This window comes from Balearica regulorum, chromosome 15 (genome assembly GCF_011004875.1).
Source record: "Balearica regulorum gibbericeps isolate bBalReg1 chromosome 15, bBalReg1.pri, whole genome shotgun sequence".
Taxonomy (NCBI): domain Eukaryota; kingdom Metazoa; phylum Chordata; class Aves; order Gruiformes; family Gruidae; genus Balearica; species Balearica regulorum.
Window position 1 is genome coordinate 8,661,260 of NC_046198.1, and position 18,290 is coordinate 8,679,549.

Genomic DNA, 18,290 nt, shown 5'->3' on the forward strand with positions numbered 1-18,290 from the left:
GGCCACAGCTCTGCCCCCCTGCGCAGGCGAGGGGGAGCTGGGGCTGGCATGGAGGGCTGGGGTCTGTCCTGTAGATGGTTCCCATTGCTCCTGCTCTGCTGGAGCAGGAGGGTTTGGCAGCCATGGGGCAGAGACGTGACGGAGGGCAGGGAGAGGGCAGCTCATGCCCCACGGTGCTGCTGGACCCACGGGGACGCCCATGTGCCTCGTGCTGGCCTCGAGGGCGGCCATGCCCTCCTCACAGGATGGGATCCAGCCCGGTGCGCGTGCTGGGTGCTGCATGCCACCGGGCGAGGGCTGGCACCCAGGATGGGGCAGTGCCTGAGGGGGATGTGTGGGGGGCCCTGCCAGGCTCCCACCAGCACCCCTCCCCAACCCCGTAGCTGCTTTCGTAAGTGGCTGCGATCACGAGCCCCTGATCCCTGGGAGGGAGGCGAGCGCAACGCTTGTTTCCTGCGCTGAGCCGAGCCATTCTCCAAACTCTGCTTTCATCTCTTCCTTCCTCCCCTTTAATCCAGCGCCTGGGGCCTCGCACGCTCCCAGGCCCATCCTGCCTCCCATGCCTGGGCAGGGGCCTCCGCCACGCTCCTTGCCTGCGGCCGTCAGAAAGGCAGTTGTGGTGGGGGAATGTGGGGGGGACCCCTGTGTGGGGTGAGCCCTCCCACTGCTGGTAGTGCCTCGGGCTCCTGCAAGCAAGAGTTTCCAAGTGCCTGCTGCTCCACGGCACCCATCCGTGCAGCAGGAGGGGGGAGGCGAAGGCAACACCGCGTCGTCGCCCCCCCCCCCGTGCCCACAGCTCTCCTCGTTCAGGGCGTCGTTCTCGGCTCGGTGTGTGCCGGCAGCAACACGGACATTTCACTGCACATTCTTCTGCTCTGCAAAGACCAACCCGACTTGGCAAGAGCCCGGAGGGAGCCACAGAAATGCGAGGCGGTCTGGAACTCCTTCTGCAAAAGCCTGGCTCAGCCAGGGGAGGAGGGATGGCAACTGCATGCCCCACACAGCCCCACACAGCCCTGTTGCCCTATGTCCTGGCTCGGTCACAAAGGTCCCAGTGCCTGGTGAGGCCATCGGGGCAGGGGCTGCCCCATCCTGTGTCTGTGCTGGGTCGCTGGGTGCTGGCGCTGGATGCGGGAGCCCAGCAGGAGAGAGCTGTGGGGCACAAAGGGACCTTTGTTGAGGAGCTTCATTTGTTATCAGTGGTGGCAGATGTGAGGAAGCCCCCAACCTGCCTGGGCCCCCCGGGCACGTGCAGAGCCCCAGCCCCCAGCCCAGGCAGACCCCCAGCGGCTCAGGCCCCCCATGCAGCCGCACGCTGCCAGGCTGCAGGATTAGAGGACAGATTAGACGGCGTTTCTCGCTGGCAACCCAAATGTCCTGGATTGGAAAGCGGGGGTGGGGAGAGGAGACCGCCCCTGCCATGCCTGAGCGGGGGTCAGCCTGGAGCTGGGGGCTGCCGAGGGAGTCAGGGCTGCGAAGAGCATCCTTGGGCTCCAGCTCTGGGGGCATGGGAGAGCATGGGGTGGGCAGGGGGCATCGGGGAAGAAGTTGCTTCACGTTTGTCTAGAGTTTGCTTGGTTCCCTCCATCTTTCCCTATGCCACAGGCACTCACCTGAGTCCGCAGCCACCTGTCCCCATGCACTGCACCCAGCGGTGCCCTCCAGCCCCCTGTCCCCATGCAGCTGCTTGCCTCGCTGCCCTGCAGTGACCAGCGTTGTAGTGGCCAGCTGGGTACCAACCTTCTGGACCATCGTGCCCCAATGTTGGTTTGCTGGAGTCGGGACCTCCGTAAGGCTTTTAGACAGTAACTCCTCTGGGAGAGCAGAAATTTGGGGGTGATTTTGTGCGGGTGATGGCTGTACTCTGCACTGACTGGGCACCATTAGCACATTAACGCCTTGTCTATTGGTGGCCTCATTTCCCCAACTGGTTCGTCAGCATCCTCAGCACCCTCCACACCTTTCATGTCTCAGTCATTTAAGCCATAAAAAAGCGGAAGAGGTCCAATGTCACCGGCCATTGTGTCTACAAAAGTGGAAAGTTAGGCAGTAATAAGGGCTTTATTTAAAGAAATTGAAAAGCTGCTTCAGCCTGGTTCCCATTATCAGGCACTACAGGATGACGGTCGGTGACTGCAATGGGGACAATGTCCCCGTCCCGCCGCTCTGCCCGGCCATTACAGTCACCCCGGAGCGGGGCTGGGGAGCACGGGGTGCCCCGGGTGGGAGTCTGCGGCCCCCAGCCAGTCTGCAGCCCCGGCTTCTCTCTCCCGGGGGCCACTGCCGCCCCCGGGGTTTTCCCGGTGGAAGAGGAGGCCCCGGGCAGCCTTGCTCCCCTCTCTCTCCTCCGGCTGCCGAGGCCGCTGAGACCCGCCAGCTCGTTACACGCCACGGCTGCGCGGCGGCGGCGGCGGCGGCGGCGGCGGCGGCGGCTCCCGCCGGGGCGTCCCCCGGGCCCCGACACCTTCCCCCGCACCGGGGAGGGGGGATCCCCGTGCCCCGCCCGTAGGCACCGGGGCGGCCCCCGCCCTCTCCGCCTCCTCATCCTCCCCCCCCCGCGCGCTGCCGGTGCGTCCCCTCCTCCCGGAACCTCCCCCCACCCCCCGCTGCCCCCCGCGCTCCCGGTGCGGCCCCCCCCGCCCCGCCGCGCCCCGCCCCGCCCCGGGCGCCCGCCGCCGCCGCTGCCGCCGCCGCCCCCGCCTCCGGAGCGGGCTGGGCGGGGGGGCCCGCGCCGAGCCGAGCCGTGCCGTGCCGTGCCGAGCCGCCCGCCCCTCGCCGCCCCGCGGAGGATGCTCGGGCCGTGAGCCCGCAGCCGGCAGCCCCGGCGCCGCGGAGCCATGGGCAAGGACCAGGAGCTGGTGCAGGCGGTGAAGGCGGAGGACGTCGCGGCCGTGCAGAAACTGCTGCAGAGGCCCAAGCCCGGCAAAGCCAGTGAGTGCCGCGGCGGCGGGGCCGGGCCGGGCCGGGGGCGCCGCGGGGTGTGTGTGTGGGGGGGGACCGGCATCGCAGCAGCGGGCGCGGCGGCTCGGGGGCCCGCATCCCGCCCGCTGCTCCTGGGGCCCGGCCGGGATGCCGCCCTGCCCGGCCCCGGAGCATCCCCGGCCCTTCCCCGGTGCGGCGCGGCGCGGGCGGGCGGGGGCCGTAGACGTGCCGGGGACCCCCGGCGGCGCCCCGCGGTGGGGGAAGGGGGGGGGGATGTCCAGCCCGGCGGGGTGGGGGGGGGCTGGCAGCGGCGGAGCATCCCCGGGCGTTGCACGGGTGCTCGGCGCTGCACAGAATCGCCCCGCCGGTCCCGGTGCAACCCCCGGCACGGGCGGGCACCGGCCGGGCTGCCCTTGCCCTGCGCCCGGAGCAGCTCCCGAGCCCCCGGGGAGCCGGGCCAGTGCAGCCGGAGGGTTTGGCCTGGGCACGGGTCGGGGGCTGCGGCCTGTGATGCAGGGCAGAGCTGGGGGCATCTGCGTGTGCATGAGTGAGCGTGGAGCGTGTGTGCACGGACCGTGCGTGTGTGCACCGGAGCTGCTGGTGTCCGCGCACATTTGCATGTGTCTGTGTGCGTGTATGTGGGTGCCGGGTGTGCATGCGTGTCTGTGTTTGGGTGCGTGTCTGTGTTTGTGTATCGGTGTGTACCCTGGCATATGTGTGTTTGGATGTGGCTGTGTTGGTGTTTCTCCGTGTGGGGGTGTTTGGATGTGGCTCCACGGGTATCTCCCTGCGTGCATCTCTGTAGCTGGGTTTGCACGTCTCCATGTGTGCACCTGAGTGTGTGTGTCCAGGCGTGAGGCGGCAGGGGTGTATGTGTGTCTGTACGTGTGTATCTGTGTGTGTACGTGTGTGTAGCTCCATGAGTATCTGCTCTCTGTACGATTTAACTGCTATGTTGAGGCGTTCCACCCGGGACTAAATTATTCATGGTGCTGATGCAGACGCAGGTTTCAGGCCTGGCGTGCGGGGCCGACCCGGGGACTGTCCATAGGCAGAGGCAGGGACCACGGGTAGCACTTGTGTGGCACTGGGTCACTGGGCACACTGCTGCTTTGCCACTGCACCCTACGTCCCTCCCTCTGGGGCCCAGCGCTCCCCAAACATGGGCACCCCTGTGTCCCTGGAGCGATGCAAGGCTCATGCGCTGTCCCCCATCCTTGGTCATACTGGGGTGTTCCTGGCCAAGCAGGGCCAGCGTGGCATCCCTTGTGTCCTGGTGGCAAGCAGGGCCAGCGTGGCACCCCTCGTGTCCTGGTGGCAAGCGGGGCCAGCATGGCATCCCCCATGCCCCACTGTAGTGCAGGGCTGGTACGGCATCCACCATGTCCCTGGTGCCGTGGCAGGGCCAGTGTGGTGTCCCTGGTGCCATGGCAGGGCTGGCGTGGTGTCCCCTGTGTCCCCAGTACCACCTTTGCTGTTGCTGCCGAGGGCCTATGTGCGGAGAGAAGGGGCTCCAGCCCAGAGCCCCCTTCATCCCAACATGCCCCAGGTGCTGGCACTTCTGTGGCCTCTCAGAGCAGTATGCGGGGACGGGGACGACGCCTGGCCTGTGCCCAGCACTGTCCCCCACGCACCCCTCTCCAATCCCCGCTGGCCGGGGCGCACAGCTGGTGTTGCTGTGGCAACGGCCAGCGGTGCCGGAGTGGCACCACCTCCTCCCGCATCCCTTTCCTTCCCAGCCCTGTTCTGCTGCATCTCCCTTGCCGGCCGCTCTCCCGCTGCAGAGCCCTCCAGCTGCTGGGTGGGATGGCCACGGGGGCCAGCGGTGCTCCCTGTGCCGGGCTCACAAGCGAGGGACAAGGGACACTCAGCGAGGCTGCGCCCGGCCAGCCTGGCATTGGGGAGATTCCTGCTGTGGACCTGTCTGCTTGCTCTGTGCCCCAGCTGGGCTGCATGTCTCCAGCTCTGCCGGACCCCCTGGTGCCAGTGCCGGGCTGCTCTGGTGCCGTTTTCCCATGGGAGCTGGCTCTCCTGCCCAGCAGCAGGGCTGCGTGGGTGGCAGCGGGTGCCGTGCTCCTGGCCTGGGGGGTACGAGCACTTCTGGCTGTGGCAGCAGGGCTGGAGGAGCGGTGTGCAGTGTGGGGTGGGAGAGCACCGAGTCCCCATGTCGCGGCGTCCCCACGTTCCCTTGTCCCCTCCGCGTGCTGATCCCACGCGTGCCTCCGGCGCTCCCTGCGCTGCACGGCACCAGGAAGATTTGTAACTTAGCTCTGTTATCCTATTCAGATGGGGTTTAATAAAGGAGATTTTAAAAATCCCTGTGTGAATTAACACGAGTTGCTATGGCGACATGGGCCCCAATTTAGCGTGTGGAGTGCGAGTTTGTGGGGCCCGGGCCGGCCGTAGCGCGCACCGCACTCGCTTCCCGGGCATCCATAATTGATAAGGTTGTCTGAAAGTTACGCAAATCAGATGCAGGGATTTGGCAGCAAACTGTTTCCCTCCCTGTCCCCTCCTCCCCGGTGCTACCTCGAAGAATTGTAGTGACTTGGCGTTTTCCCCTCGGTTCCTCAGCTCAGGCACTGTGGGATGGGACGAGGCCCCAGAGCATCCCCAGTGGGGTCCGTGCCCACCGCACTATCCCCATCCCGGGCACCTGGGGCTTTGGGCAGCGGGAGATGGGGCTGTGCTGTGCCGCGCAAGGGAGCCGCTGTTCCCCAGCTGTGGTGTGTTGGGGCGAGCTGGCTCCTTCCCTGCCAGGCTGGTGCCACTGGTGGTTCGTCTGCTTTGGAAATGGCTTCTGTGTGGCACCCGCCAGTGCTGTGGGAGGGACCTCTAGCCAAGGGCCGGGCCTCCCTGCCCCGACTTCTCCTGCTGGGCTGAGGGGCTTTGCAAAGTGCTTCCACGTGCGGCAGCTTCATGTGGCAAAGGAGACGTCCTGGCATGTGGCCCCGCAGTGCCAGGGTAAGCACCCGGCGTGGTGGGGGCTGGCTGCAGCTCGGCTGTGCCGGGCTGTGTCCCGTGGGGCTGTGTTGCCCACTCTGTGCCTGTTCCTCAGTGCCATCCTGGTCCCCCAGGCTGCTCTCGGGGCTCGTGTCCCTGTACGACATTGGAGCTCTGGGTACCTCGCTCCGGGACGCCCGCGGCTGGGTGAACCACACTGTCTGCCTGGCTTCAGGAGCTGGGCATGGAGCCTCACACCCCCTGCACCCTGCTATGCTGGGGTAACCCAGTCCCAGGGGATGTGGGTGCCGAGGTGCAGGCAGCTCTTGGAGTGCCCCTGCCCATGTTGCCATCCACACAGGGCTCTGCGTCCTGCCCTGCATGTCGCTGGCAGCAGCCCCAGCATTTTGGGGCTTATCCCAGCCAGCCCTAGTCCTGCTGCTGTGCATGGGGAGCGGGTCCTGCCCTACCCAGGAAGGGACCCCAGCCCTGCTGGCACCACCGGTCCTGTGCTGGCCCCACAGCTGCCTCCGGTCACGCCGCTCCTGGGTGCAGGGCAGGCAGAGCCTGCTACAGGTGAAAAGACTGGGATGGGAACCAGGCAGCTCCTTGGCGGGGTGTGCGTGGTGCAGGCAGCGTGGGCAGCCTGCCTGGAAGTGGGCAGCAGGGAAGGGACCCCAAAGCTCAGGGGGAACCCCCAGACTTGTCACCCTCTGGGGTGCTGCCATCCCATGGGGACCCATCCTGGGATGCAAGCAGAGCTGAAGCAGCCAGGTGGGATCTCTGCTTCGCCAGCGCTTCAGGATGCGGGGGCAGCAGGAGGCAGAAGCCAGACCCCTTGGGGACACGGGCTCCCTGAGCAGGGCCTCGCTGGCTGCCTCCTGCCCTCCAGTGCGTCCTCCTGTGCAGCGGCCAGTTAATTCTGGGTTTTTTTGCCTGCATTTGATTGCATTAATAATCTCCTCTGATAACAGTATTTAATAAAACCAGGCTAATATGGCGCAGTTAGGAAATGTCTTTGACATTTTACAATTCAATTTCCATGCAGTAAAAGGCAGGGCAGCTGCAAATCCAATTGTGGTGCAGTGCCCAGGGCGCGCGTGGCCAGCAGCCGCCGGAGCTGCCCGATTGCCCCCGGCTCTTGGGTAACGCAGGAAACTTCCCCCGGTGGCAGCCGCCCCCAATGGCTTCTGCTGCTGCTCCCCAGCCACAGGTACTGGGGCAGACCCCTCCTTGCTGCAGGGGAAGCCCAGGCAGGAGGGGTGCGGACGGTGCTTGCCAGGACACCAGAGCCCCTGGGTGCTGCTGGCCTCCAGAGCCACCCGTGTCAGGCAGGACATCTGCAGCAGGAGGAAGGGGCTGCGGGTCCAGATCCTGTGGCAGCTTGGCCAAGCTGAGGGGCTGCAAAGGGGTGCTGGGCCCCTCGTGCATCCCCCGTCCTGTGGCTGGGCGCTGTTCCCACGGCTCCCCCGATCCCTTCGGCATGGATTAAGGGGGCTGGCTGGGGCACGCGGGGCGATGCCGGCATGGGGCAATGCTGGCACGGGGCGATGTTGGTGCATCCCAGCCATGTCCCAGGTGCAGAGCCTGAGGGCCATCCGGTGTGGTGGTTGGGGCTGAGCAGCTCCTGTCACTGCCGTGCTTAACGGTATGTCAGCAGGTCCCTTATAAACTTCTTGGGGTTTCTAGCCCGCGTGTGAAACCTTGCTCCCAGCAGGACTTGGCAGGCTGGCACAGGCTGGCGTGTGCCAAGTTTCCTTCCAGAGGGGGATTATTACTCAGCCTGGGGTGACATCTAGTTATTTTACATTTTCTTGCCCCTCTCTCTAGCTGGGCTGGAGTTGTGGGTGCAAACCCTCTTCTGTCCCCCCACCTCCCCAGCGCAGCTCCTGCTTCGGGGCCGGCCGCAGGATCCCTGCCCACAGGGGATGCTGCTGAGGACCCAGGGCTGTTGGCCACCACCACCAAGGAGCAGCAGGGCCATGGGCCGGTGCCTCCCCTCCCAGCTTGAGGCTCCCTTGCTGACCTGGATTTTCTCAAGGCAGTCCCAAATTCACCTGGCTTGACACCAATTAGCCCTTCGCCAACAGTGGGTGGCCCCTCGTGCCCCAGGCTCTCCTGTGGCCACTGGCTACCACTGTTTCCCACACGAGGACCTTGCTGCTGGGTGCTGCGGTGCTCCTTGCTGCCTGTGCACGGTGGTGGGATGATGTTCTCAGGGAGCAACCAGAGGACGTGGCAGGGCCAGGCTGCACCCAAGGGCGACGGTGCAGCGGATGTTTGGGGTGCCAGTGGTGCAGCAAGGCTGGGTGCTATGGGCACCCAAAGCCCCCCTCCACAGCTGCCCCCTTCCCAGCCAGCCCAGCTCGGTTTCCAGGCCTCTGGTTCCTCTCCCCTCCCCCTCTGCGCTCCCTTTAACCCTTCCCTCCCCTTCCCAGACTCTGGGAAAGGTTGCGATCGGCCCCCTCCCTGGCTCAGTATGCCTGGGTGCCCTTGGCCCTTTCCTGCTCCCCCTGTGTCCACGGGGCCCCGCTGGCAGCTGCACGAGCCGTGGCGTGCTCGACCCCACGTCGGTAATGCCCATGGACGGCGGCTGTGCAGCATTGTGCCAGGGCAGCGGGAGGGTGCCGAAGCAGTGGAGGGTCCTTGGTGAATGTTGGCCCCGGGCACGTGGTGGGTGGGAGCTGCAGTGTTGCTGGTGGGGGGAGCGGTGGAGGGGACTGGCTGGCTCTGGGGTGATGCTCAGGGCTGTGCTTGCACGTGTTTGCCACGGCGCTCTCCCTCCTGGTGCAGGAGCAGCGTGTGCCGGGAGCAGTGTGTGCTGCCGCACTGGGACTGGGCATTGCCGGGGCTGGGCACTGTGGCTGCCCTGAAGAGCTGGTGAGCCTCTGGCTGAACGCTGGCCATGAACCCGCTGTGCACTGCCCTCGCCTTTCGCAAGTGTTCAGACACTGTCAGGAGAGCGTCGGAGAACTAATTTGCTGATATTTAATGGATGATGCTGTTACTGCCGGGCTGGGCTCCCACGGGCAAGGGAAAGGTGTTGGGAAGCGAAACTCGCGCAGGAGCTCCTGGGCTTGTGCCAGCCTGCACGGACACTACTGCTCTGTCACTCTGCTCTGCTGGGCTGGTCACCGAGCTGGTGTGCAGCACCGATGTCTACCTCCACCCCGGGTTTCCATCCCATTCTGCAGCTGGGGCACGTGGGACTCGCTGTCCTGGTCCCATCTCCCGAGAGGAATGGGGACCAGCACAGCCCACCCGGTGCAGGAGCGATCCTGCCGGCGGGCTGGCTCTTTGTGCCGGGCTGAGAGGGATGTTTAAGCCATAATGAAATGTTAATAGTATTTTCTAACTCAATACGGGAGTAGAAAATGAGGTGTTTAACGCTGGGCTCCACAGCGACAGGAGCAATCAGCCTGAGAAATGGGAAGCCAGGGACGCAGCACCGGCCTTGGCACAGCCTGACAGCCCCATGCTGCCGGGCCTGCGCCGGTGATGGATGGGTGCCGGTGCCCGGCGTGAGCCATCCGGCCAGGGAAGCACGGTGCTGGGATGGTGTGGGAGAGCGGCTGGCAGGGCAATGCTGAATCTGCCTGGGTCTCCTTGGGTCTCGCTGGCAAGGTCGTTGCCAGCCACCTGGTGAGACCTGAGCAGAGCGAGGTGGTCGTGGGGCTGGGGTGCCCTGCCACGGCCCGTATCAGCTGGAGATGGAGTAGGTTGGAGCTGGTGCCCAAGCAGCTGCCACAGGCACATCCCGGGCACTGGTTCTCCGAGCATCGTGCCCACCGGTGGCTGGCTGCTCTGCACCCACGCTGCTCTGCCAGTGTGCATCCCTGTGCGTCTGTGTGCATCTGTGTGCGTGCATCTGTCTGTGTGCATCCATGTGCATGTGTGTGCTCATGTGCATCTGCCCTTGTGCATCCATGTGTGTTGTGTGTCCCTGTGCATCCGTGTGCACGCATGTGCCCGTGTGCATTGTGTGCCCATGTACATCTGCCCTGTGTATCCGTGTGCTCAGGGCCATTTCCGCTGGCCGCATCGGCGGTGTCTCCTCCCTGGCCTGGCGTGGGGCTTGACACTGGGGATGGCTCTCAGCAGCAGCGGTGGCAGCCGCCGGCTGATCCTTTCCAGATGCGGCTGCTGGGAGCCCGACTCCGCGCCGCCTCCTCACTGAGGCCCCCATAGGTTTTTAGTCCGTGGCTGCCGGAGCTGCTGGAGCAGACAAAGCAGCCGCTTGCCCGGCTCCTGCATTGCAGCTGGGCTGTTTACAGCGTGCTCCTCGCGGCTGTGCAGCTCCACAGCAGCTATTCTCCCGGCTGTCACCACTCCAGCGTGCACTGATCCTGGGGCTGTCTCTGACTAAGCCCCGGCTCCCGGCAGGGATGGGGCAAGTGGTCCTGCACTGCCCCTGCCAGGCTCCTTCCCCCAGTAGCCGCTGTGCTGGGGACACTGGGACAGGTCCTGCAAGCCCTGCCCTTCCCTTGCAGCGCTGCAACTCCATGCTGGGCTCCCGGTGCTGAGGGCCGTTGCACAGCATCGCCTGGCTGCACATCCACGTGCTGCCCATCCACCCCGGCAGTGACCATGGCATCACCGAGCTGCCAGCCCATGCGCCCACAGAGCTGCCCGTCATGCCCATCCTGCCCGCAGGCACCGCTGGGAAAGCCACTGCAGTGTGGAGGGTGCAGGGGTGGGCAGGGCGTGCCAGCACGCATGGAAGCCATGTGGACGAGGACAAATGATGGCACTAAAGATGCTGTGTTTAAAATAGACCCCAGGGCCTGTTTTACCCCTGTACAGTGCAGGAGCTCAGAGCCCAGTGCTGCAGCATCGCTTATTGCCCTCTTATTTATCCGGGCTGCCCAAACGCACACGTATGCACACGCGTGTACGTGGGTACATGCTCTGTGTATGCTGGGGAGCTCTCTACCGCTTCCCAGTGATGTCTGGGCTGCAGCTGGGTTTGTGGGAGGCCAGATGATAGCAACTGTTAGTTAATGATGCTTTAAGATACACAAAGCTACGGGTCCTGCCCTGCAGGCCAGCAAGGCTGCGTCAGTCCACTCAGGGCTCCCTGGCTGCACAGAAGTGGGGAGGATGGAGACAGGGCCAGGCAGGATCGTCTCTGCCCCAGGGTGGAAGCAAGTGGTGCCAGCTTCTGCCCCTCTCTGCTCCCTTGTGCTGGGCAGCTTCTGCTCGAGACAGAGGATGCCCAGTGACAGCTTTGCTGGGATGCAGACGGACAGGCAGATGCAGGCTGGTGCTGGCCCCAAGCAGCCGTGTCCCGTTCCCCGCTGTGGCAGCCTCACCGTGCCGGCGGTGACTCCTTCCAGCCAGGGTGATTACTGAAAATTACCTGTTTGCCGCCGCCCCAGCATGGGGAAAGCAGGCTGTCAATTAAGGCTCCGTGGAAGCGGCACCAACACGTATTTCCGCAGAGACGAGGGTGGGCGTACGGCTGGCACCGGGCTGGTGGCAACGGGTGCAGCAACAGGGCTGGTGTGATGCTTGGTGCCAGTCCCGCAAGGGCTGAGCGTGGCAGCCCGTGTCCCACCTGCAGGGCCAGAGCTGGCGTGTCACTGCGCTGCCCGCACCCCTGCCCATCCCTGCTGCCAGCTTCCCCGCATCCTCGATTGCATGGGGCTGAGTCACCGGCATCCTTCACGTGGCAGAGCAGCGTGGCACTGTGTGTTATTCAGGGGTCAGCGGGTTTGCCGGCAGCCCGGAGCAGGCAGGAGGCTGCTGGGACTTCGCAGGGAGCGACCCCACGCTGGGAGTGGGCACCTGCAGAGCCAGGGACTGAGTGGCTGAGCCTCGAACCAGGGCTGGGGGAGGCTCTGGGGGGCTGGGGATGCCCCGGAGGAATCTGGCTGATGCAGCACCGGTGGCGAATGACTTGGCCAGGCTCCGCGGCACCACGTGGCAAAGGTCGGGTGAGGATATGGCTTGGCGATGCGGGGAGAGCAGGGATGCTCACAGTAGCTGCTGGTGAGCACCGCTGCCCTGGCACAGTGCTGGTGGGCACCATGGGGTGCTGGGTCCCCTGGCCAGCTCCAGCCCCAGGTTTTTAGTGGGTCGGCTCTGCCTGGGGTGCATCCACATCCCTCATTGCTGCCTGCCTCTGCAGTCTGCAGGGTCAGCCCCTCATCCTTCTTTGGAATCAAAAAGTTTCGTCTTTTTAAAAAAAAAAAATTATAGAGGAGTCCTTTTGCCTCTAGAAAGCTGTATTTAAGTTGCTTCATCCTGGCCCCAGGGGACAGCCCTGTGCTGCCGCAGCACCGTGACTCAGGCTGCCACAGCCTATTGATTTTGAAGTGCAGATTTCTCCGTTCCCCAGGGAAAGCTCCGTGTGAGGGCCGGGTGTCCAGCATGCCAGCAGGTGCGCTGGGCACAGGGCCAGCATTCCCCAAAAGTGCCTTGGGATTTGGGGAGTGGCCTGTGATGGGCACCAGGGCACCCAGCTGTGGGTACCCAGCAGTGATGAGGTGTCCAGATGTGATGGGCAGTTGTTATCCAGCTGTAATGGGTGATGGGATGTCCAGCTGTGGTGGGCAGTTGTTATCCAGCTGTGATGGGTGATGGCATGTCCAGCTGTGGTGAGCAGTGTGTCCAGCTGTGGTGATCAGTGTGTCCAGCTGTGATGGACACTGGCCGTCCAGCTTGGTGGGTGTCCAGCTGTGGTGGGCAGTAGTTATCCAGCTGTGGTTACAATGGGTCCATCCCATCTCTGCCACCTCTTTGCCCTAGGCAATCCCTTGCCACACAGCCAGCAGCCTGCGAGCTTCCCGGTGCATTATTTATACAGTCAAAATTGATCAGAAGATGATAACGGCTTCATTAGCATCTGAACATCGCGCCGGCCTTGGTGCTTGACACGACCTTGGCTGCAGGAGTACAAGCCTTTTGCTGTCTGACAGCAGTGAGGACTGGCTCCTCAGCATCCCCATCATCACCGGACTGAGCCGGGGCTGCTCTGGCCTCCTCCGTGGGGTCCCCACAGCAGCACATACATGGGCAGAACATGTGGCCACATGCCCACAGACATGCCCTTGTGGGGACCCCACAGCAGGGACCCCATCCTTGCTGCGAGGAATAAGACCACTCGTGCCAGGGCTCCTCGTGTAGTGAGTGCTTGCAGCGCCCGTTGTTTGCGTGGCGCTCGTCAGCAAGGATATAATTAAGAGCAGCTATTTTGGATGCTTCCTTTATCCGGCAGCTCACGGCGATGCCGCTGCAGGGTCCTCTCCTCCTCCTCCTCTGAAATAGGCACTTGGCTTTCCCATGAATGTCTTCCCTCTGGATACTTGGTGTTGTCCTGCTTGTGGGGTTCTGGGGGTCCCCGTTGTGCTTGGGGACACGCATACAGGGGTCCTGCAGCAGAGGGGGGCAGCGGCAGGGTTGGTGGGACTGGAGGGGAGGGGGACCGCTGCAGCGGGGTGATGGGAGGGATGGGAAGGAGAAGTATTTGGGGGGGTTGCCCCAGCTTGTTCTCCACTGCTGCTGAGCTTGGGGGGGGGGCAGCGACGGCTTTCCCCTCATTAAGTAGATGTTGATTTAGCGGAGGCTGGAGCCATCTGCTCAGAGCAGCCGCCCTCTCCCTGCGAGCTGGCACAGCGCTGCCGGGGGGAGCTGGGCGAGGAGGATGTGCTTCGTCAGCGGGGGCTTGGCCGGGAGCCCCTGCACCCCGTCCGGGCATCGATCGCTGCTGGCGCTGCACTGGCTGCGGATGCAGGGTCTGGCACATGAGCATGCTAACGGGTCCTGTGTGGACCCGCTGCTGGGAAGGGAGAGGGGCCCCCGGAGTCACTGAGGAGTCCCGCTGGTGTGGGGCTGTGGCCTCAGACACGTGTGCAGGGACAGGGCTGGAGCAGCCGGGCACGGGGGTCTCCCCGCACCATGCACTGGGATGCCCAGAGCAGCGGTTGGGCACGGGGGTCTCCCTGTGGTGTGCACCGGGATGCCCGGAGCAGCTGCCAAGCATGGTACGAGGCTGCAGGGGGTCAGGGTGACACGCAGCCGGACCCTGGGGTCGGGCAGAGCAGTTCTCTGTGCATGCTTGGCCCTGCACGTGCAGCTGGCTTGTGCGTAGCCTGCCATCGCGACACCCGCCCGGGGCCGTCGCTTCTGCGGGGCAGCAGACGCAGGCTGGCGCGTAGTGGGGGACGATGGGGCCAGCGAGGGGCTCGCCGCCCTCGCTGCACACAGAGTGCCGGGCTGAATTCAAGCGTGCATTTAGCTACTGTGAGCCCTGCGTTTAAGTAAAGGCATTTCTGGGAGTAGTGGCTGGGCTGAGCTCCCCGCGGCGGTGTTTACTCGCAGCAGACGCTGTTTATAGTCGGTGTCTGTGGCAGACGGCTGCGGCTACCGTTGCACACAGGAGTCGTGGGCTGGAGCCGGACCCGGTGGTGCTGGGACTGGCTGGATCCCACAGTGCAGCGCGTCCCCCTTTCCTGTGGCCGGCGATGTGGTCCTGCCCAACCCTGCTCAGCACCGTCAGGCCCCTCAGGATGCTCATGGGGTGCAAGCTGCTCTGAGAGCCTTGGGGGAAGCCGTGCTGTGGTGCAAGGGGAGCAGTGCCCAGGGACCCCCATGGTCCCACGTGGCACAACCATCACCTGAGCAGCCCATGGGGAGCAAAGAGGGGACACTGGGGTGTCCCGAGGGCATTGCTGGGGCTCAGGTGATCTGAGCAAGGGCCCCAGTGCTGGGGGTGCCACCATTCCTCTGTGCTGCAACGTCTGCCCGATGGCCCCGGTATCTGCCTGTGCGCAGGCAGGGCAGGACAGTGCTCGTGGGTGCCTGGTGCTCTCTGTCACCCTTCTGGCTATCGTGGCAGGGAGGACAGCCGGGGACACACTTGGTGCCTGCTAGCAGCATGTCTGTGCAAGAGCCCTGCTTTCCTCCCTGCCGTGCCCGTCTCCTTTTGTGGCTGGTATTTTTAATTGGCGGTGCTCTGAGCTCCCTTCCCTCTCCCTTGTTAGTGGAGGAGTTTTCCTTGTGCTTCCCAGCCATTAACAAGCTTTCCCGCTGCCCCCAGACAGGCTGCAAATCCCACACTGCGGCAGTGGGGCTGAGATGGCCCCAGGCTGTGAATCCGGCGGCATGTTGGGGAACCCGTCCTGCTCCCCCTGCCCTGGGAACCACGAGCACCCAGCTGCGGCGGGGCTGTGCTGAGGGACGGTTGGGCTCCAGGCTCCGGCTGCGGTGCTGCACCCTTGGCACGGCTCTGTCGTGTCCCATGCCAATGCTATGTCGGACAAGCACGCTGCTTCGTTACAGGAGGGGCTTAATTGCCAGGCTGTGGGACCATGGCATGAGGGTTTTGCTTGCAGCCCTTCGGGAGCTTTGGTGGTGATGGCTGGCGCAGCAGCCGCTGCCTTCCCTGCCCTGCCTGCTGCTGGTGCAAAGCTGCTGTCCGTCAAGGGCCCCAGCGCTGGTGCAGACATGGGGTTGATTCTCCGCTGGTGCCACGCTGGCTCCCACCATCTGGGGCCTTGGCCTGGCCCCGTGGGGGAAGCCAGCCGCTGTGCAGCCGTCCGTGCCACCATCCACACCTCGCCATGCTGCTGGGCAGCTGGCAGCACCCCGAGGTGCTGCACCCCAGGAGGACATGGGACCACCCGGCTGCTCCTCAGGGCACCCCATCAGACCAACGCTGCACCTAAAGACCTTTTCCCAGCAGCGCTTGAAGCCACGTCGGGGCCTGAGCTCACCGCAGCCCGGCACGGGCACCGGCATGCTCATGGCTGCTGCCAGGGCTTTAACGAAAGTCAAACCGCTGCACGGCTGGAAGTCACTGACTAAGCACTTGGCACGGGCATTGATGGAAGTGCTAAACAGATTTTGGCAGCCGCAGCCTCTCCTGCAGGTGCAGGGAGGAGAGATTTGCCGCTATGGTGTGTTCGGCTGATGCCGGTTTGGCCAGTGCCGGGGGCTGCTGGTGTGCACCCAGGGATCGGCATCGTGGGGTGCAGTGGTGATGCTGTTGGTGTCACCTCTGCACTCCACGACACCAATCCCCAGGCATTGCCCCGTCCCAGCCCCTTGCTGGGAGCAACCCGTGGGAAAGGCCAGGCACTGCAGACCTGCTGACATCCGTCTGTCCGTCTGTGAGGACCGGTTAGCCGGAGCGGGGCCCGTCTCGGGGCCGGAGATTGGAGCCAGTGCCGGGCATGGTGCCGCTCCTGCGCCCGCCGGCTCCTTTTGTCCGCCGGCCATTTGCATCCCTGGGGGGCAACTCGGCCCCCTTCTCCTGGGAGCTGCTTCTTGGCGCAGGGCGGCAGCGGAAGCGGTCCTGGGCTCCTCTCCACCAGCATTGAATGGCACCTTTGTTGGGGAGCCTGGCGGCAGCTCGGGCTGGCGGGGACCTGCGGTCAACCCCACTGCGGGGGGCTCTGCCTGCCAGCAATCTCCAGCCCTTCCCGGGGGAGCACAGAGATGCTGCAGTAGGGATGGGATGCGGGAGGCTGTTCCTGGGGTCCAGTCACCCTGATGGGGATTTGTTACTGGAGTGGTTCGTTAATGTGTTAAATGAACAGCGTGGGCTGCCCCATCACACGGGACTTGGGCTGGTGGTGGGTTTTGTTGCTGCAAGGAGGGGAGTGGGGCTTGCACCTCCCTCTCCACACACAGGGGACCTCGTGGTGCCCCCATCCCTCCCCGTGCCCAGGGGATGCCATGGTGCCCTGCCCCTCTCTGTGCCCTGGGGATCCCTCATGCCCCTTCTTGTCCCACAGCCACACTGTGGCATCACGTGCCAGGAGGCGAGGCTGGGGACCTGGTGGATGGGGGCTGATTGTTGTGGCTGTTGAGAAGCCATCCTCCATAGCTCTTGCCTGTTGGCACCGGGCTGCATCATCGTTAGCAAATGTCCTGCAGCTCAGGCTGTCAAGTGGCCGATGGAGCGCGGGAGGAAGCTGGTGCTGGGTGCCAGAGCCCGGGAGCCTCTGCGTGTGCAGGGAGAAACCTCTGCCACCACCCTGGCCGCTCCTGGGACTGTCCGACACGTGTGGCCCATGCAGGCTCGTGGGTCAGAGCCAGGCACAGCCACCCTTCCCTCTGCCAGTGCCCCCTGCGTCCCGTTTGCTGACCACAGCCCTGTGTGCTGAATAATAGAATATCGCACTGGGATGCTGACAAGGAGCCGTGGGACTGGGGGAGCGAGCAAGGCCACGGCTGTGGTACGTGCAGAGCGTCCCTCTGGCCCCCCATCTCCCTTCCCAGCCTGAAGTCGCCCCTTCCCGCCGGCTTCTCCCGGTGAGCTTGTCCCTGGCATGCTTCCTGCCGAGCTGCTGGGGTGAGGATGGCCACCCCTCCTCCCTGCCGGGCTGGGACGCCTTTATTGAGTTATTTCCCGTAGGCTCGGGGCCGTGCCAGTGCCGGCTCGCTGCAGGGCTGCTGTGTGGGTCCCCATCCTGGGGCTCTGCTGTGCTGCATCCACCCTCCTCTTCCTCCTTCTCCTGCTCTGGCTCCCCGCTGGGGACTGCGAGGAAGAGCAGGCTCAGTGGAAAGCCTGAGTGGCATTTTTTGGTTAAATCTTATGTAAATCTGGCTTCATTCTTCTTCGTGGTGCTAATTGGATTGCCCTGACACAGTTTATTTTCCCACGCAGGAAGGTGTGGGGCGGGAGTGGGGCAGTGCCGGCTGGGGGGGGCTGCAGGGACAAGGGACGTGCTGGGGCCCAGAGGGGCACGCTGAGTTCCCTGCTCTGCCGAAGCAGCCCAGCCTGGCAGCTCGGTGTGATGCTGGACTCCATGGGGCCATGCCAGACCCCAGCAAAGCAAAGGAACCAGGGAGGGAACCCCAGGCAAACCCACCGCAGCGCAAGTGGACGGAGACCCTGGTGCCAGGAGACGCCTTTGGGCTCTGCCACCATCAGCAGGGACCCCTCCACCCCAAGCCCTCCTGCCAGCAGCTACCTGCAGGCTCGGGCTGTGGAACTGCAGGGACCCAAAACCTAGGTGGGGAGGGAAACCTGGAGCTGCAGCTGCATCCACCTCCCTGGTGTGCCCCAGGTCCCTGCCCTGGCCGCCTCCCGCGCCACTAACATGCTGTCCCCTTCCCTCCCTCCCAGAGCTCCTTGGATCAGCAAAAAAAGTCAACGTCAACTTCCAAGACACCGACGGGTGAGTAGGAGTCCTGCGCCCAGGCGTGCACATGGTGGGACGCGCGGGCAAGGGTGTGCGTACCGGGGGGATGCCACAAGCAGGGGTGTGCAGGGTTACGTGTACCTGGGGATATGTGTGGCACAGGATGCAGTGAGCAGGTGTCTCGTGCATCTGTGCGGGCATCTCTGGAGCGATGCAGTCATGCAGCCAGGGTCTGGACGGGCAAGGGCCCTTGCCCCCTTAGCCAGTGCGGCTGAGCCCTGCCTGCACCCCTGAGCCAGTGGGCGTGCAGCCACGGGCATCAGAGCAGGTGGG

The 18,290-nt window shown here is 64.5% G+C and overlaps 1 protein-coding gene across 2 annotated transcripts in view; it reads left to right on the plus strand.

The window, feature by feature from the left end:
• Positions 1-2,677: 2,677 nt before the first annotated feature.
• Positions 2,678-18,290, plus strand: part of CASKIN1 (CASK interacting protein 1) — a 33,576-nt gene continuing 17,963 nt past the window's right edge. Inside the window, exons 1-2 of one of the 2 annotated variants that reach the window (XM_075767678.1) lie at positions 2,678-2,931; positions 17,942-17,993. In XM_075767678.1, the coding sequence (XP_075623793.1) occupies positions 2,838-2,931; positions 17,942-17,993 (146 nt within the window). In that variant the 5' untranslated portion in view covers positions 2,678-2,837. The remainder of the gene's footprint in view (positions 2,932-17,941; positions 17,994-18,290) is intronic. The other variant, XM_075767677.1, reaches the window with a different exon arrangement.